We start from the raw sequence: 16,971 nt of genomic DNA on the forward strand, positions 1-16,971 counted from the left end.
CACTTTCTGTAGTCTCACTATTCCCATATCAATTTAATATCTGGTTTCAGATCTGGTGGCAAAGCCCCCAGGATTCTCAGCCCTCCCCACAGATCTCCACCCACTAATCTGTCAAATAATTTCTTTCGCGTGATTTATGTAGGTGAAAAAGTTCAGTAAGTGACACTTGAGTCTCTTTCAGGGGGTATCACTGCATGGAGCTTGCAATGCTCCCAACTAACACTATTACTACTAATAACAAAAACAACAATTATAATTATTACTATTACTAGCATTTATTGAACACTTACTGAGTTCTAAGCACCTTGCTAAAAGCTCCACGTGTCCCAATATTTGCTGCGGGGTAAGCACTAATATTATTCCCAATTTACATAAAAGAAAATCGATACAGAGGGGTTAAATAGCTTGCCCAAGGTCACACAGAGATTAGGGACACAGGTGTGTGAATCCAGAGCCCACCACTGAGTGGGGGTAAGGGAGGATTAAACATTGCAGACTGTGACAACTTTTGCAAGGAACCGTCTTTAGCTTACTCGCGGGCCCCTTCTCCAGTTCTCCTTTGGGATTGTTAGCGATATCTGAGAGGGGTCTAAATTGTCTCAAAGAACAGCTGCAACAAGCGGTTGGTGGTGGCGGCTCCTAAGAACCGTGGACTTTCTGTCTCGGAGGATGTGAAGCCGAGAGCGAAAAGGAATTCATTGCGGGCGGGGTGCGGGAGTCTGGGGACTTCAGGGCATACCCTTGCTAGCCTGTCTTCCCTTTCTCCTCACAGCATCTTATACGGTGCCTGGCACCGCTTGGTACTTGATAAAATACCTGTTGATTAATTTCAAGGATTCTAGCCCTATTCCTCAGCTACCCCCTACCCCCACTCCAAATCAACCACTGGAACTGGAGGGAGATGTGGGCATTTCAGGGGAACCAGTGAGATTCCTCATCGAACTGGAATCGTGGATTTAGGAAAGGCGGGAAGTCTCTCACCCTTCTCTCCTCGCCCGCTCCTCCGATTTCTCCCCCATTCCTTCCCCTCCCTTTCAGGAGCTCAGGGCCATAAAAATGCAGATGGAGGATCGGTGTGAAATAACGGGCCCATATAAATCCCTCTGCCGCCCGCCTGCAAGATGGATTGGCCGCATTGAAATTCCTCCGCGAGGATAATTAAACTCGGGGCCTCATCCGGGCAAAATTACATTCCTGTAATGGCGTCGCTCGGGGTCCCGGGAAATTGCTCCGTGGGCTTTCAGCGGCGGTTTTTATCGCCGGCCGGGGTGTGCCTGGCTGCGGCTCGCCTCTCCTCCGGGACCGTAAAGCTGCTGCCGTGATTTATCCTCCCCTTCTCCCAAATCCGATTAAATGGAGGAGCTCGGGGCCGGGGCGCCGCGGGGCCCGGGAGCCGGGAGGGGGCGGCGGGAAGGACGGGGCCAAGGAGGGGAGGACAAACGGCCCCTCAGAGGGTGGCGGATTTGGCTTTATTTACAGCCGCGGCTTTCTTTTTATTTTTTATTTTTTATGGGGGTTTGGTGAGCTTTCCCCGTCTTTCTCGTGCTGCGTCTTTCTCGTGCACAGTGCCTGGACGGCTGGGGTTCTGACTGTGGGAAAGTGGGTAGGCCTAGCTGACCTCCTTCCAAACGGACCGGTCAGACCCTCTCTGGGAGACAAAGAGGCCTAGAAGAAGTGGTGAGGGCCGGGAAGCCCCCTATTTCCTTACATCTTCGAGGAAAGGGCACGAAGAAGCCGAAGGGCTTCCATGAGAGCACCTCCTGGGGGGATTGCTTATCTCAACTCGCATGGATGAAACCTGCGCGGAGGCACAGGCACTAGGGTGACCTCGCAAGCTCACTGTAGGTCACTGATGCCCGTTATTTCTTGACTGTCTCAGGACTCAGGAAAGAAGGCTTAGGGTCAGGGCTCTTGAGTCCTAATATATTTAGCCCTATCTCCTGGTAGGCTGATGCTGGTTTCCTCATAGCTGATCACTGGAATAAGAAGGGGAGAGGGATATAAAAGCGAAGCCACTAGAGGCAGCTGGAGCATTTTGCTGACTATTCGCCCATTGAACAAGTTTCCCGTCCATAAAGCCAGAATTCCGGGGTGACAGAAGCCAGGAATTCGGTGACTTCATTTTCCTCCTGAAATATTTTGTACACTGAACCGCAATCTCGATTGTATGATATATAAACCGAAATTCTGGGTAGTTTTTTTTGTTGTTGCTTTGGGTTTTTTGTTTGTTTTTGCAGTGTGACTGCGCGTGCTTGGAAAAGGTAAAGCAAGTCCAAGATCCCAAACCATGTGCAGAGCAAATTGCAGGCCACGTTACGGATCGTTTTACACCGCGGAGCTGCCCTCATTTCTGCACAGTATCGGCTCCGCCTGCAGTTTCTCGTCTCAAACGCCAGGTGGAGTGACTGGCCGGATGCCGCCACAAAGCTGGCAGGCGGCGCTGTGGCGCCTGGGCCGACCCTCAACTTTGCAACCACTCTATCCTTGAAGGAGAGACTCATTGATTCGGGCCGCGCATGCGCCGACCTTTCCTTTCGCTATTCCCGCCCCCTCCCCTCCCCTCCGTCTTCTGTGCTCTGGGAACAGGTAAGGCCTTGGGCCCTCGCGCCCGCGCTGTGCCGCGCAGGCGCGCAGGGCTCCCCACCTCGCGCGGATTCTCTGAGGCCCTTACCTTGCATGCTCCCACCCTGGTCCTCACGCCCTCCCTTGCCCCCGGTATCCCCGTGCCTTATGGCTGCCCCTTCCGTGTGCCGGTGACCTCCAACCGCGCGGGCCTGGCGCCATCTTGGATGTCTCGTGGGGTGGGGGAGGGCGCCTTGGAGTTGGCGAAAGTCGTTTCCCAGAGTGCTCATTTCACCTGTCCCGACTCACTCCTTACAAATGCTTTTTTCTCACTCTTTTATCCTTTCAGAGCTGTCACAACCCCCAGATTCTCCCCTCCTATTTCTGCTCTCCTTATCCTGACTCGTGCTTATCCTGAAACTCCATACTTTTGATCCCAGGACTTAAGGTGCCGAGCAATGGAGATAGTAGATCGTCTAAAGGCGCCAACTTCCCTAGTCAGCACCCCTCAATGTAAAAAGTAAACCGTGAATGCAGTTGAAGTCAACGCAACAGCTGAAACACAACTCTCCCTGCAGGCTGTGGTGTGGGAGAGGTATGGCAGGAAGGAGACTGCTTTCTTGAGAACCTCTGGTTGTCTCCTAATGCTGTTCTCTTCCTTCCACTGCAGTGAAGTTGGGAAAAACACAAATCGTGGGCTAATAGGTATTCCGTTAGAGGCAGCAAGCCCAACAGGGTGGGGTGGGGCCAGCATGGACAGTAATCACCTGCCAGGTTTCCTATCAAGGGTTTACCAAGAGTGCCAAGACTCTGTCCTCAAGAGGAGAAGAAAGTTAAGGAGGAAAATGGTTAAGTCAGGAGCCCTTTAACTCCCTGGCTGATCTACACTGAGGAGGAAACCCATGGTGATTTAGGGCCTTTGAATGTGGATAGTGCCCTCGCTCAACATGTGCAGACTTGGCCAAGGTTAGGTGGCCAGTGGAGATATCTCCACTTCATGCAGGCTTCTTTCAGCACCACATCAAGCTCTTACCATATGTTGTTTCACGTAAGCCTCCTAAGAACTATGTTTTGCAAATAATGGTTTTGAGGTTTTGTTGCTGGGAGGGTGGGGAACAGTCTTCTCTTTTTTAAAGCTTTAAAGGAATTTTAAAGCTTTAAACCTGAATGGTCTGGCAGCACAATTGGGTTAGAGTTACATATGGGCAGAGATCAAGAGTTCTAGACAGGACGAGTTAAAGGCATCCATTAGTCTAAAAGTAACTAAAGATCCTGGATTCAGAAGTGTAATCCTGGAAAGTGTTAGTCCAACTCATTTAAGGTGTCCTTTAACAGGACTGAGTAATCAGTGAGAATTTCAACCTGTAGCATATTAGAAAGCATTAAGAGTGAGAAGAGTTCACCTCCTGGCTATACCACTACCATGGTTTCAAGACTGGTTTTGAGACCATGCTCTTGGTGTACCTAAGAATCATTTGGGAAATTTGATTGAAGTACAGGGTACTTGGGCCTTATTCCCAGAGATCTTAACCAGGAAAGTCTAAGGTGGGACCCCAAAATATGCATTTTTAATACACCATCCCTTCCCTCAGGTAACTAGTTCAGGTGGGCCTCTTACTTGGAAAAACCCCACTTTAACTCACCCACTCTTCTCTCAGATATGTTCAGTTCTACCAACTTAGGCGCCTGCAGGGTGTCAGCATTGTTTTAGATCTTAGGGATACAAAATTCAGTACCCCTTAGTGTGGTAGTGGAAATGAACACTTTAACAGTCATTGCTAATTAGAGTCATGGCAGAGTTCCTCATTAATCTGCCTGATCTGATAAATTAATGTAGGAAATTGAAATGCTTTAAGCAATCATATACTTCCAGGTGATTCAGTAAAAGGACTGTTGGAGACCCTTTCAGTGCCTCAGCTTTCAATAAGTATCTTCCAGGAGTCTTTAAAGGGCAACTTTTAGGCCCAGGCAATGAAGTCTTGAGAAGGGTTTTTCTTTTTTTTTGAATAAGAGGCTAAGGAAAACTTAGGCAAAAGATAGTAGGAAAATTCGTCTGACAACTCCAACTCATGAAGCTGTGGAAAGGGATGCCAGGTCTTAAAGCTGGGTCCAAGTGGCTTCTTATTCAGACCAGGGGACATCAATTATAAGGAAATCTTGGAAGCTGTGTGGAGGAAATCTTGACCTCAGGGTTCTAATTCCATCTCTGCTAATACTTGAGGTCAGTCACTGCTGTCTGGGCCATTTAAGTTTTCCAAAGCACCTTTTTTGCTAATAAGGATGTCCTTTGGTGAGCAAGGACAATATTTACAATGTTGCTTCTGTAATTACAGCTCTTCTGCCACAGCCCCTCATCCCCTGAAAATGTACGCTTGCGCCAAGTTCGTCTCTACCCCCTCCTTGGTGAGTACATGCCTTTTCTGGGAAAGTTCTAAAGGAAAAGTGTCTTGCCTCTTCCTTCTCAGACCTTGTTCTTCACAGCTGGGTCTTTGCTGTGCTAGCCTAACAAGAGAGAATGAATGCTTCTCAGGTATCCCCCGCTTCGTATCACATGAAGGCCAGTTTATTCTTTTCATCCTACCATATTAGAAGAGTATAAATGAGAATCTAGACCAAGATCAGCCTATTCCTATCCTGAAATTCTGTGTTGCTGTAAACTGGAACCCTGCCAAAAATGGTAAACATGAATTAAATTGCCCAACGTGAACTGAGTATGCGCTCTGTACAGGATCTCATCCTGAGTGTCAGAGAGCCATAGCTAGGAGTTCCCTCTGGAAGCTTAAATTTGGGTGGGAAGCTAAAATACATGTAAATACACATTGGAAAAATATTTGAGTCAGAAGCAACAGCATGGAAGAAATTACAAATTATTAGATGGTAGAGGCAGTTGGTTCATTTACTCATAAGTGACAAGTAGTGATGCTATTAGTAGGTATTTATTGAGCACTTATGCCTGGCACTGAATTTACCAGTTTGTATACGTAATCTTATTTACTCCTCAAATCAATTCTGAGATATATTATTCCCATTTGATAGAAGATAAAACAGGCTTAGAAAGATTTAAGTAACTTGTCCTAAGATTACACAGCTGAAATAGAGCTAAGATTTGAATCTAGATTATCTGAGTAAAGTCCTGGCTATTAACAACCATGTTGTCTACGTCGAAAACTCTGGCTTGGAGATAGAAAAGGCTACCAGGAGGGGGTGAATTTTGAGCATGGGTTTTTGTACCTATTTTCCAGAAGGATGTGTTCAGTGAAAGATGCTCCAGTCATTGGCTTCCTTCTGATGGGCCGGCCATTACCTTTATATAGGTCTTTTATTGAGAGAAATAAATGTTTCTGAGGCCTAGATTTCTTCCCATTCTCAAGGCCTGTAAAAGGGTACTGCAAGGGTAGGTAATTCCTTTCTTCCAAAAAGAAGTAGACTTCCCTTAAAGCAATAGAGAAGCCTAGGAAACAGGAGAAATGGTGCTGTTCCTGAATGCAGAATTTGCTTAAAAGTAAAAGAATGATTCCACATTCTCTTTTGAGATACTGATGTAAGTTCTAGAGAAGAATGGAGCATGAGTAACAATTGGGGGTGGTCCTAAAACTCTTCTCCACAGCCTGCCTTCACCTTCTTGGCCTTGTGTTATTCTCTCTAGATCAGGAGAACCTCTCCACTATTGAGCCGATCACTGTCTGCAGTGGTGCTGAAGCAACCGGAGACACTAACAGATGAGGTACTTTATAGGTGGAATCTGGCTGTCATCGGGGGATGAGGAATGGGTCGGGTTACCTGGCAGAACCAGTAGGGGGAGTGCTGAGGACTCCATATATGATAGTGTATGTGCCCTAATGTTTCAGCTTTGCCACTGGCAGCATATGCCCACGTGTGCTGCTGATAACTGCCATTACCTGACCTAGTTTACTGGCTTCAGTTGGGAGCATTTAGTCCCAGGAAGATGATCACCTCAAGGCATTGAGAACAGGCTAGAGTTTCAGTCCTAAGTTTCTAGACCATACTTGAATCTTGAAGGTACTTGACATCCAGCTCTTGCATTAAAAAATTCTTTATGGCATTTTAGGGAGTTTTCTGGAGAGATGAAGATTTTCTGTTTGGGGAAGAATCACTGGATTTGATAACATAAAGGGCTTAAATGGTACAAAAGTTTCCAAAGCAAAAAAGGGGTTTCCTAAAAACTACTTTCTACCTGCTGCTTCTTCACAGAGCCACAGCAGCTTGGCAGCCGCGCGTCCTCTGACCACTTCACTTATTCCTAGCCGCGGCTTCCAAACCAGTGCAGTTTCAAGGGACATCGACACAGCGGCCAAGTTCATTGGAGCTGGAGCTGCTACAGTTGGGGTGGCTGGCTCTGGGGCTGGAATTGGGACTGTATTTGGGAGCCTCATCATTGGTTACGCCAGGTAAGATGAACCCTCTGTTGGCTGTCTGAGATGCTTCCAAAGCTTTAGGCAGAGAGATTGGGGAGCTAGGTCCTGCACTATCCTATACAGTAGCCCCTAGCCCCGTGTGGCTATTTGAATGTAAATTTTCATTATACAGTTTAAGTTTGTGTACTTTTACTGTAGCTCAGTAGCCACATGTGACTAGTGGCTACCATTTTGGAAAGTTCTGTTGAACAGCTTTGGTTTAGAGTAGGAATTAGCAGACTGGGCTAATGTCTGGGCCCCAGCCTGGATTTGTACAGCTGAGCTAAAAATAGGTTTTACATTTTTAAAGGGCCATGGAAAAAAGGTAACAGAGACCATATGTGACCCACAAACCCTAAAATATTTGCTGTCTGGTGCTTTACAGAAAAAGTTTGCTACCCTTGACCCAGAGCCTCAGTCAGCATAGCAGCTTCACTGCCGTTTTCCCCAGCCCCAGGAATTCCCTCCGTCACTCCTGAGAAAACTGCCTCTGCACGCAGCCCCTTGGCTCCCTGACACTTGGGACTGTTTGGTCCCCACCAACTCTGGCAGCTCACTGTTAGAACTCAATTAATCCTCTTGAGGCTTGCAAGTTCTCTTAATGTCCTTGGGGAAGTAAGTTTTATGTTTTTAGGATTTGTATGAAACAAGAAGCCTGACTGCTGCTGTGTCCACAATTCTGTTAAAAGCTGGTGTTGCTTTATCTTATCCATCAAGGCTTCCAGAGGTGACAGAGTAAGGGAAATAGAAATTATACAGTGACTTTCAAAGTTGGGGATCCTTTATCCCATTTTGATTAATATCTAAACCCCACAGACAATTTGTAGCCCGAAATTTTTTTATTATTTTGAAATGAGGGAAGGCGTTTGTCCCTTTGACACCCTTGTCCCTTGGAACGGTATTTTTCTGATTGTGTCACGTAAAGCTCTAAGGTTCTGAGGGTGCACCCCAGGGACTGTCTTAGAGAATGAAGGGGAGACCACTCAAACAAGACTTTAAAATCCCCCACTTTTTTTTACCATTTCATTTGGGTTTTATGTTTTGTATTTGGGAGTTCTGCTGCTTAAAGTTTGAAAACACTGCTCTGGTAGGCTCTGCCACCCCTGATACCTCTTCCACCCTGGCTGAGCCCTAGATAGTTGAGTGTTCAGGTCTAGGGATCTTAAATTATGATGAAGATGTGAGTGATCTAGTAGAGGAGGTAATGTTTGTACCTGGGCTATATGATAGAATTCTGGATTGTCCACTCCCCTCATTTGTAGAGCCCTTGATGTATCAGGGCAAGAATTTGGGTATGATGGTGTCATCCTGAGAGACTCATTACATAAGATGTTAGCTCGAGATGGATTCTCCCTGAGCCCGACTTTGATGTTTGTCCTTTTCTTTGTGTGGACCAGAAATTCAGTCTTTTCTCCTCCCCTTCTCCCAGGAACCCTTCTCTGAAGCAACAGCTCTTCTCCTACGCCATTCTGGGCTTTGCCCTCTCGGAGGCCATGGGGCTCTTTTGCCTGATGGTGGCCTTTCTCATCCTCTTCGCCATGTGAAGGAGCCATGTCCACCTCCCATAGTTCTTTCTCCTGTGTCTTGTCTGCCCTGTTTATTCCTTGTCCTGTACCTCCCCAGGCAGCCTGGGGAAAGTGGTTGGCTCAGGGTTTGACAGAAGGAAGATAATAAATACTGTATTACTAAGATGTTTCTTGAGTCTCTTGTGTATATTTTTTTTCCACAATTGGCTGAATGCCTTGATGAAAGTGTACTATTGCCTGGAGGTTAGTGATGGTTCTAAACTCAACCTGGGTCTGTGCTCACTCTTCATTCTCTAGGTCAGAAAAGCTTTTTTCAGGATAGTGTGCCTTTTTAATTATTTTCACCTGGGATGGCCTGTTACCTGGGAGGATTGGGTCAGTAGCAAGTTACAGTGCTGGCTTAAAGTTTTGACTAATGGGCTCCCTGTTTCCACTGCCACTGTCCTGGCTGAGGCCCTCATTGCCACCCACCTGGTCTATTGCAGTAACCTCTTATTTGGCCTTCTGCCTCCCATCTCTGTCCTCTAGCATTTCCTCCTCCCCACTACTGCCAGGTCAATCCTCCTTAGGCAGAGGACTGGTTTTGCCATTTACCAGTTCAAAATTAGTCTGGCTTCAACTTTCTCAGCTTATTTTTCATTATTCCCATACACTCTACCCAAAGTGGACTATTTTGCCATTTTTCAAATACTTTCCCTGCTCTCCCGTCCTTACATATCCGCAGGCCTTGTGCTTTGGCCATCTCTTCTTTCTTAACCTGAATTTTAGTCACTTTCCTCTTTTAAATTCTCCCTGTTATCCAGAAAGACTTGGCTTAAATGCTTCCTCTTCCATGAAGCTTTCATCTGGTTTCCATTCGCTTTTAGTCAAATGAGCATTAACCCATATAAAGGGCTGTAGAGCATCCTTTATAATGCTTGTGGTGGTTGGTAAGTTGTGGGTTTATGTACACATGTGTGCACATATGTGTGCCTTATCTTCCAGGTTAGATTCTTGAGGCAGGGACTGTCATATTCATCTTTGTATACCTAGAAGTACCTAGCATGACACATCTCAGCGGTATCTTAGTCAAAATTTTAATTTAATCATTTAAACCGACCACTTCCCTTTACAAGTGAGGAAACAGACTTTGAGAGATCAAAGGATTCTCCCAGGAACATCCGCCAGCAGAGCTGTAGCCCAGGGTATAAGACTATCACCCTGTTGGTCTTGTGGGACTCTCCCAGTGTTGATGGTGACTTATTTTCCCAAGCAAGAAAGAAAGGGCAGAATAAGCAAAGATAAACCTTTTCCCTTAAAAATGCCTCAAGAGAGATTTGGACAGGGAGTTAGTATAAAGGTAAAGAATTTTCTAAAGGCTAAACTTCAAGCAAGCTGTATCTTATGCATGCTTGAACTCAGATATAAAGTAGAGTCCTTTCATGATAATGTAGATGACCACAACAGCTTTTCTTTTGGTTGAATCTGACTATAAAATTAAAGCCTAGGGCAGAGACGTGACCCTAGAGTAATTGAGGCTCAGAAAGCAGGCCACCCCAAGTCATTCACCCTTGCCCTTTTCCTATTGTGATCAACGGTTAAAAGGGATGCCAGATGGCTATACTATTCCCAAATAACTATATTCTGGACCTCAGGGCTCTCAGTGGACCTCACAAGAACAATGCCTCCAGCAGTGAGTAGGTGGAAGGTATCTACAGATTTGGGGGTGAGGAATAGCCCTCTCTTCGTTCTGTTCACTTGGGTTTGAACCGTTGGTAGGAGTCTTCTGTTGCCAATCCCCTTACTGAGACATCAGATCTGAATCATCTGCGTTTTATTTTTCTCCTTGGCCCTTTCTCTGGGATTGAATCTAGCTGACTCCTTAACAACTCAGGTGCTTGGAGAGAGCACAGCTGGTGTCCCACATGTTCTTGTTCTCTTGAGGTGAATGATGAGATGGTTCTGCAAGAAGGTTGGAGGCACATTTCTATAGGAGGAGTCAAGGCAACCTGGATCCTCTTAGTTTCAGGCCCCAAGAGATAATTATTGGCAACCCAAGTTGTCAACAAGCTGGGGTAGAGGAGTGCTATGTGTTAGTAGAGAGGGTCTAAGAGCAAACTTTCTGAAGGTCTTTCAAACTTTGGTAACATTATGAAATGAAAGCTTTCTGTTTCCCTTGTAATTTTAGAAAGCTCATGTGATTTGAAATCAAGGGATGTTAGTTTAATCTCCCTTCTACCCCTGGCCATTGTGATGGTGGGCAGATCACTAATCAATAACTCTAGGACCTCAGTTTCTCCCAATCTACTAAATAGGGGTAGTAATTCTTATCCTAGGAATTCCATGCATACACACAGAGGTGCCTTGAGGACGGTGCCGTCAAAGTTTAATGTAAATTGATTATAATTTGCTTTCTCATTCTCCATGAAGCTCAGAGCCTATTACAGGCATTTTATACAGTTTCTCCCTCTTTTATGGTTGGCAAGTCTGGCCATAAAGCATCTAGAGATAAAACCCAGGGATACTGAAGGGGGGATGCAGCCTTGGTTCCCTCTTCTTACTCTTCAGTATCTTCAAGAATCAGTTGTGTTTCTTCAGTATCAGGGGAGGAGTGCCATCCTAATTAGAAGAAAGTGATGTCCTTTGAAAATCATCTAAATGCTAAACAGCAGTAATAAGGAACCCGTTTCTAGCCTCCTTTTCAGGATGGCTTTATTAGTTTGAGGGCTTTGTAGGTCATCAGGATGAAAAACCTGCTCAGGAACAACACTGTTGATTTAGCTGAAGTCGATGGCTGGGAACCTAGAGGCTGCTTTGTGTCTTACTTCCACTGAAGAGACATAAAGTGAAGGAATATTCATGCTGAATTCTGAAATAGAAAAACGAAGAGGAGTACAGAGAATATTGTCCTGGTCCTCCAGTTTTAAGCAATGAAATTTGTCTTAATTGAGCCATATCTAAAAATATGTGTTTTCCAACACATATTCTTAGGACACATTGTTGGACAGCTTGGTGTTGACACTGTTTGATGAGGAAAAACTAAAACATGGGAAGATTTTTTGGTCCCCAGGCATTCCTTAAAATGTCTTTATTATTGAGCATTTACCTCAAGACACTGTGAGTGTTGGTACATTGTGACCAAAGTAGCCACTCACGAGATGGCGAAAGATGTGATGGATAGAATACCAGGGATGAAGTCAGGACTCTCATCTCAGATGCTTGGATTCTCTTATTAGTGTAAATGGCTAGAGATAGTTTATTCCCACTTTGTTCTTCATCCCCTACACAAAAAGAGATCATTTCCTTTCATCCTTTGAATAAGTACTGTGGCAGGCAGAATTTTTTTAAGTGATCCCCTAAAAAATGTCCTGCTCTAATCCCCAGAACCTGTGAATTTGATGAGTCATCACACCTGTGGTTATGTTATATTACATGGCACAGTTGACTAAGATAGGGAGATACCTGCATGGACCTGATCTAATCATGAGCCCTTAAAACTAAAGAGCTTTCTCAGACTGGTGGCAGAAAGAAATCAGAGAGATCTGAAGGATTCGATGCGCTACTGCTGGCTTAACAGATGGAGGGGACCATATGCAAGGATTGGTAAGTGGCCTCTAAGAGCTGGAATTGACCCCCTAACCAACAGCCTGAAAGGAAATGGGACCTCAGTCCGACAACTGCAAAGAACTGAATTCTGCCAACAGCCTGAATAAGCTTGGAAGGGGATTCTTCCTTAGAGCCTCTAGGTAAGAGCCCAGTCCAGTCCTTGCCTTTGGATTTGTGAGCCCCCAAACAGAATGTAATTAAACCTGCCTGGATTTATGATCTACAGAACAGTAAGATAATAAATGGAATTTGTTTTAAATCACTAAGTCTGTGGTAATTTGTTATATAGCAACAGAAAGCTAACACAAGTACAGTCTTCCAAAAGAAACTTTAAAAGTTGACTTATCCGGCCCTCTGCCTCCTCACTTCATTGACTTTAACCTAGCTCAGGAAGGCTAAACAAGGAAAGATGTTTAAACAAAAATTGTATGCTGTGCTATTTACTATAGCTATTTCCTTTGTGTGAAGTAGGCATTTTTTCCTCGTTTTAACAGATGAGAAAACTAAGATTCAAGAATCATGACTTAGTTCTCGAGGTTAGTTGGGAAGTGATAGAACAGAGTAGAAACCAATGACCAAAGCTCTTTGTATTATGCCACAAGGTAATGGGGGCCAGGATCACGCTGAAGGCGAGGGAAAGACAAATCTGGACAGTGTTTTTTAGATTTCTCAGTGAAGGTGATTAATCTGTTTTTCTTACAACCATCCCTGTTGTTATCTTGCAGATAGGTAGCATTTGCCTACCCCTGGGTTCATTTTACCCACTGCTCATTTCCTGGGTTTCTGGGGAGGCTCAGCTTAGTTGGCTTAGCTCTGCCCCCAAGATGGATATTTTTAACTATTGTGGATTACAGTCTTCCAGGAACTGTGTAGCTGCTTTTACAGAAACCAGCTCTGCAGATCTTGCTGGGGAGGGTGGTTGCGGGATGTGCTTGTATGTATGTGTAAGTGTGGTATCTGAGCCTAGCAGACTTGCATTCCCTTTGTACCCCAAGGCCTTTCCATCCCTATCTCTCAACAGCTGGAGCAAGGACTTTAAGTTTCCAAAACATAGCTGCAAAGGGTAACAAACACCTAGCCCATAACTCCCTTAGCAACAGGAGAACAGTCAGTTGGGATTTAGCTCAGGGAAAATTTGTACAGTGCAAAGACACATAAAATTTTCAGAAAGCAACTTAGCCCTGTGGAGTTGACCAGATTGAAAGTCCAAGAATCCTGGGTTCAAGTCACTTTTGGTTAATTCTTGTGCTTCAAGTTCCTTCCCTTGTGTGAAATGGGCACATTTCCTTGAGATGTACCTCCTGCAGATGTCATAGAAATGAGTGAAATTAGATTTTAAAACCTCTTGTTGGAGACCTAGATCTTGTAAATTGTCTCTATCTCTGCTGTTTCTTAGTTGCCAGTTTACCAGGAGTAACTTAACACTAGGATTCTCTGCCAGTGCTAAAATTAGACTCCACCACTCTGGGGCTTCCTTTTCTCCTTGTTTTGTTTTGGGGCTTGAGAGAAACATTCGTGCTGTTGGAGTTAGTAAACTAGGGACTAAAGAAAACTTTTCTCACTAGAAAACATTATTTTAATCCTACCCACCTAATCATCCTTTTAAAGAAGGATCCCAAGTCTGCCCCGAATTTTGATTATTTGATTCACCCCTAGAAAGGGACCTGGGAAAGCCTAGGAATCCTTGGGGAATGCGAAAGGGGGAGATAAACAGAATTGGAATGAAGACAAGCTAGGCTCTTGATTGCTCCAGCCAGACTTCCTCTCCTAGCCAGACAGGCTTTCTACCACTAAAAGTTTGAGGTTCTCTGTCACATCACAAAAGGGCCTGGAGTTAACTCCTAAGTGTGCTGACATTTTTTTCTGAGGGTGGCAGGCTTCAGATATTGGACACTTTTCTTGTCCAGGGGTCTGGGGAAAGGAAAAGGCAAGGGAGTCAATCTTTTCCAGCTGTAACCTAGAGAAAAGGAACAAATTCTTCACCAGGGAAGATTGTGTAAACAGTGTGTTTGGCTGGAGCCATAGAGTTGGGGAAGCAAAGAAAGGGATCTTTGTTCTCCCCTACCCCAGCCAGAGCACAATCGTAGAGCCGGGATTGTTTGCTTTGGCAAAGGACTCCCTGCTTGAAAGGACTAGGCGTTCCAGAGACCGGTGAGGCCTCTGTTGGGTTTCCCTTATAGAGCAAAGGAGAGGACAACCCCCAGCCTAAATCTTTTACCTAAGGAAGTGAGCTGGGAAACCTGGAGGCCTAAGGCATCTGGCCCATTCTTCTCTAGCTTTGTCCACCTCCTTCCCCTCCCAACTTTACCACACCACAGGATGTTAGTGAGCCTCAACCTTCCTGCCTTTGAGAGTGCTTTTGGTTCTTGTACTAGTGTTCTATCCCCAAAGAAGCCACATTTTCACAGAGAACAAGACAATCCTGGGACTCCTCTCTAAGAAATCCAACAGGAAAAGGGATTCAAGATCATTTTATCCATCTTGTTCCTTTTAAGTTGTATTGTGCATGACTTTGATAGTTGTAGTCAATCTTTCCAAAATTCCCCCAAAATGTCCCATTTTCCTTGGGTAGCATTAGTGTTTCACAAATGTAACATAATATTTATGTAATGCCAGGTGTTTTGCAAATGCCATTTCATTTAATCCCCAAGACACCCTATTAGATAGATACAATTACCCTCATTTTACAGATTAGGATACTAGAGATTAGCAAGATAAAATAATTTGTCCAAGGTCACACAGATGGTATATTAGTTTGCTAGGGCTGCCATAACAAAGTATCACAAATTGAGTGGCTTAATAGAATTTTATTATCTCACAGTTCTGAAGGCTAAAAGTCCAAGATCAAGGTGTCAGCAGAGTTGATTCCTTCTGAGGGCTGTGAGGCAGAATCTGTTCCATGCCTCTATCCTAGCTTCTACTGGTTTGCTGGTAATCTTTCACATTCCTTGATTTATAGGTTTATGCCTTCATATTCAGATGGCATTGTCCCTGAATCCATGTCTGTGACCCAGTTTCCCCTTTATATAAGGATACCAGTCGTACTGGATTAAGGGGTTTACCATAATCCAGTATGACCTTATCTTAACTAATTACATCTGCAATGACTCTGTTTCCAAATAAGGTCACATCTGAGGTACTGGAGGGTTAGGACTTCAACATAAGAATTTGGACGGTGGGACACAATTCAACCCATAATAACTGGTAACTTGCTATGCCGAGATTTGGAGTTGGGTCCATCTGACTTCAAAGCCATTTATGTTTTTCTACTGTACTATGCTGCCTCCTAAACATCAGAAAGTTACTCAGAATGTCTTCTGGTTTTCAATATCTCTCATCTTCAATCCAAACTGTATATTGCTGCTGCTAGTTATCTTCCTAAAATGTGAATTTGATCCATCATTCTCCTACTTAAAAATCTTTCAGTGCCTTCCAGTGGCTAACTGGATAAAGTTCAGACATTTTTATAGTGGTGAACAGGGCCTTTTCAAACTTTCTCACCACTCTGTTCTCATCCAATCACCATAAACTCCAACCGTATTAATCTATTTGCAGTTTCTCAAACACATTATACTTATACACTCTTTCAGGCCTTGATTTTATCTGTCACTTCTCCCAATATGTTCCTTTTACAGTTATCCTCATTTCAACTATTCAACCAAAAATCTGTAAGCTCATCCTTGATTCCTCTACTTCACTCTATACATCCATCTCCACTGTCACCACCCTAGTCTAAGCCACCATTGTCTCTCACCTGTACTACTGAAATAGCCTCCTAACCAGTCTCCCTGCCTCCATTCTTGACCACCTCATAGTGAAATGATTACTTAAAGTGAAATTGTGATTGTTCTTCTGAATAAAACCACCAGTGGCTTGTTAATGGCTTTAGAATAAAATCTGAAGTCCTCACAATGCCTCTAAATCTTTACAAGATCTGATCCCTATCTACCTCTCCAACTTCACCCCATATTACTCCTCATCTCAGTATATTAGTATCTATAATTGTGCAACAAATTACCCCAGACTTAGTGGCTTAAAACAACAAATATTTATTATCTCACAGTTTCTGTGGGTCAAGAATTCAGGACTGGCTTAGCTAGTTGGCTTTGGCTCAGTATTTCTCAGGGGGTTGAAGACAAGATATTGGCCAGGGCTGTAGCACCTGTTGACTCAAGGACTAGGGCTCAAGGATTTGATTCCAAGATGTCTCACCCAAGTGGTTGTTGGCAAGAAGTCTCAGGTTCTTATCATATGGGCTTCCCTATAAAGCTAGTGAGGGTGCTTACAATATGGTACCTGACTTCCTCCAAAATGAGTGATTGAAGAGAGAATAGGCTTTTATAGCCTATTCTCAGAAGTCACACACCACGCCTTCTGCCATATTCTGTTTATTAGAAGTGTGTGACTCAGTCAGTCCAGCCCACACTAAAGGGGAGTGGAATTAGGCTCTACCTTTTGAAGTGTAGATCCCGTTCTCAGCCTTTTGGCTAAGATCAAGTGTAGAATTTGTGGACACATTTTAAAACCACAGTCATTTCCAGTGGTGGTTATTTTTCAATTCTGGCTTATTGAAGAATAATTAACCATTTAATAGTAAATTCACCATTATTAAATGTACAGTGTGTTGAGTTTTGGCATTGTGTGTGATAATGTAATCATCGTAATTGAGATATAGGGCATTTCTATCACCCCAACTAGTTCTCTTGTGCCTTCTGTAGTCGGTCCCCTCCACCACCACTACTACAGCCCCTAGCAACCACTGATTTAATTCTTGTCCCTATAGCTTTGTCTTTTCCAGAATATCATTAAATGGTATTAAACAGTATGTAGAGTTTTATGTCTGTCTTCTTTCACTTTGCATAATGCTTTTGAGAGTCATCCAT

At 44.3% G+C, this 16,971-nt stretch overlaps 1 protein-coding gene and 1 pseudogene across 2 annotated transcripts; both read left to right on the forward strand.

Moving 5' to 3' along the window:
* Positions 1-2,507: 2,507 nt before the first annotated feature.
* Positions 2,508-8,668, forward strand: ATP5MC2 (ATP synthase membrane subunit c locus 2). Of its 2 annotated transcripts, none has more exons than XM_015238193.3 (5): positions 2,508-2,586; positions 4,896-4,965; positions 6,209-6,286; positions 6,775-6,971; positions 8,407-8,668. In XM_015238193.3, exons 2-5 carry the CDS (start codon positions 4,927-4,929, stop codon positions 8,519-8,521), a joined length of 429 nt encoding a protein of 142 aa, XP_015093679.1. In that variant the 5' UTR covers positions 2,508-2,586; positions 4,896-4,926; the 3' UTR covers positions 8,522-8,668. The 2 variants fall into 2 exon arrangements, with proteins under 2 accessions (XP_015093679.1, XP_072828817.1); XM_072972716.1 differs by lacking the exon at positions 2,508-2,586 and adding an exon at positions 3,022-3,157.
* Positions 8,669-16,554: 7,886 nt separating this feature from the next.
* Positions 16,555-16,711, forward strand: LOC116282712 (U2 spliceosomal RNA; annotated as a pseudogene).
* The last annotated feature ends 260 nt before the right edge of the window (positions 16,712-16,971 follow it).

The sequence above is a fragment of the Vicugna pacos genome, chromosome 12 (assembly GCF_048564905.1).
Source record: "Vicugna pacos chromosome 12, VicPac4, whole genome shotgun sequence".
Lineage (NCBI taxonomy): Eukaryota > Metazoa > Chordata > Mammalia > Artiodactyla > Camelidae > Vicugna > Vicugna pacos.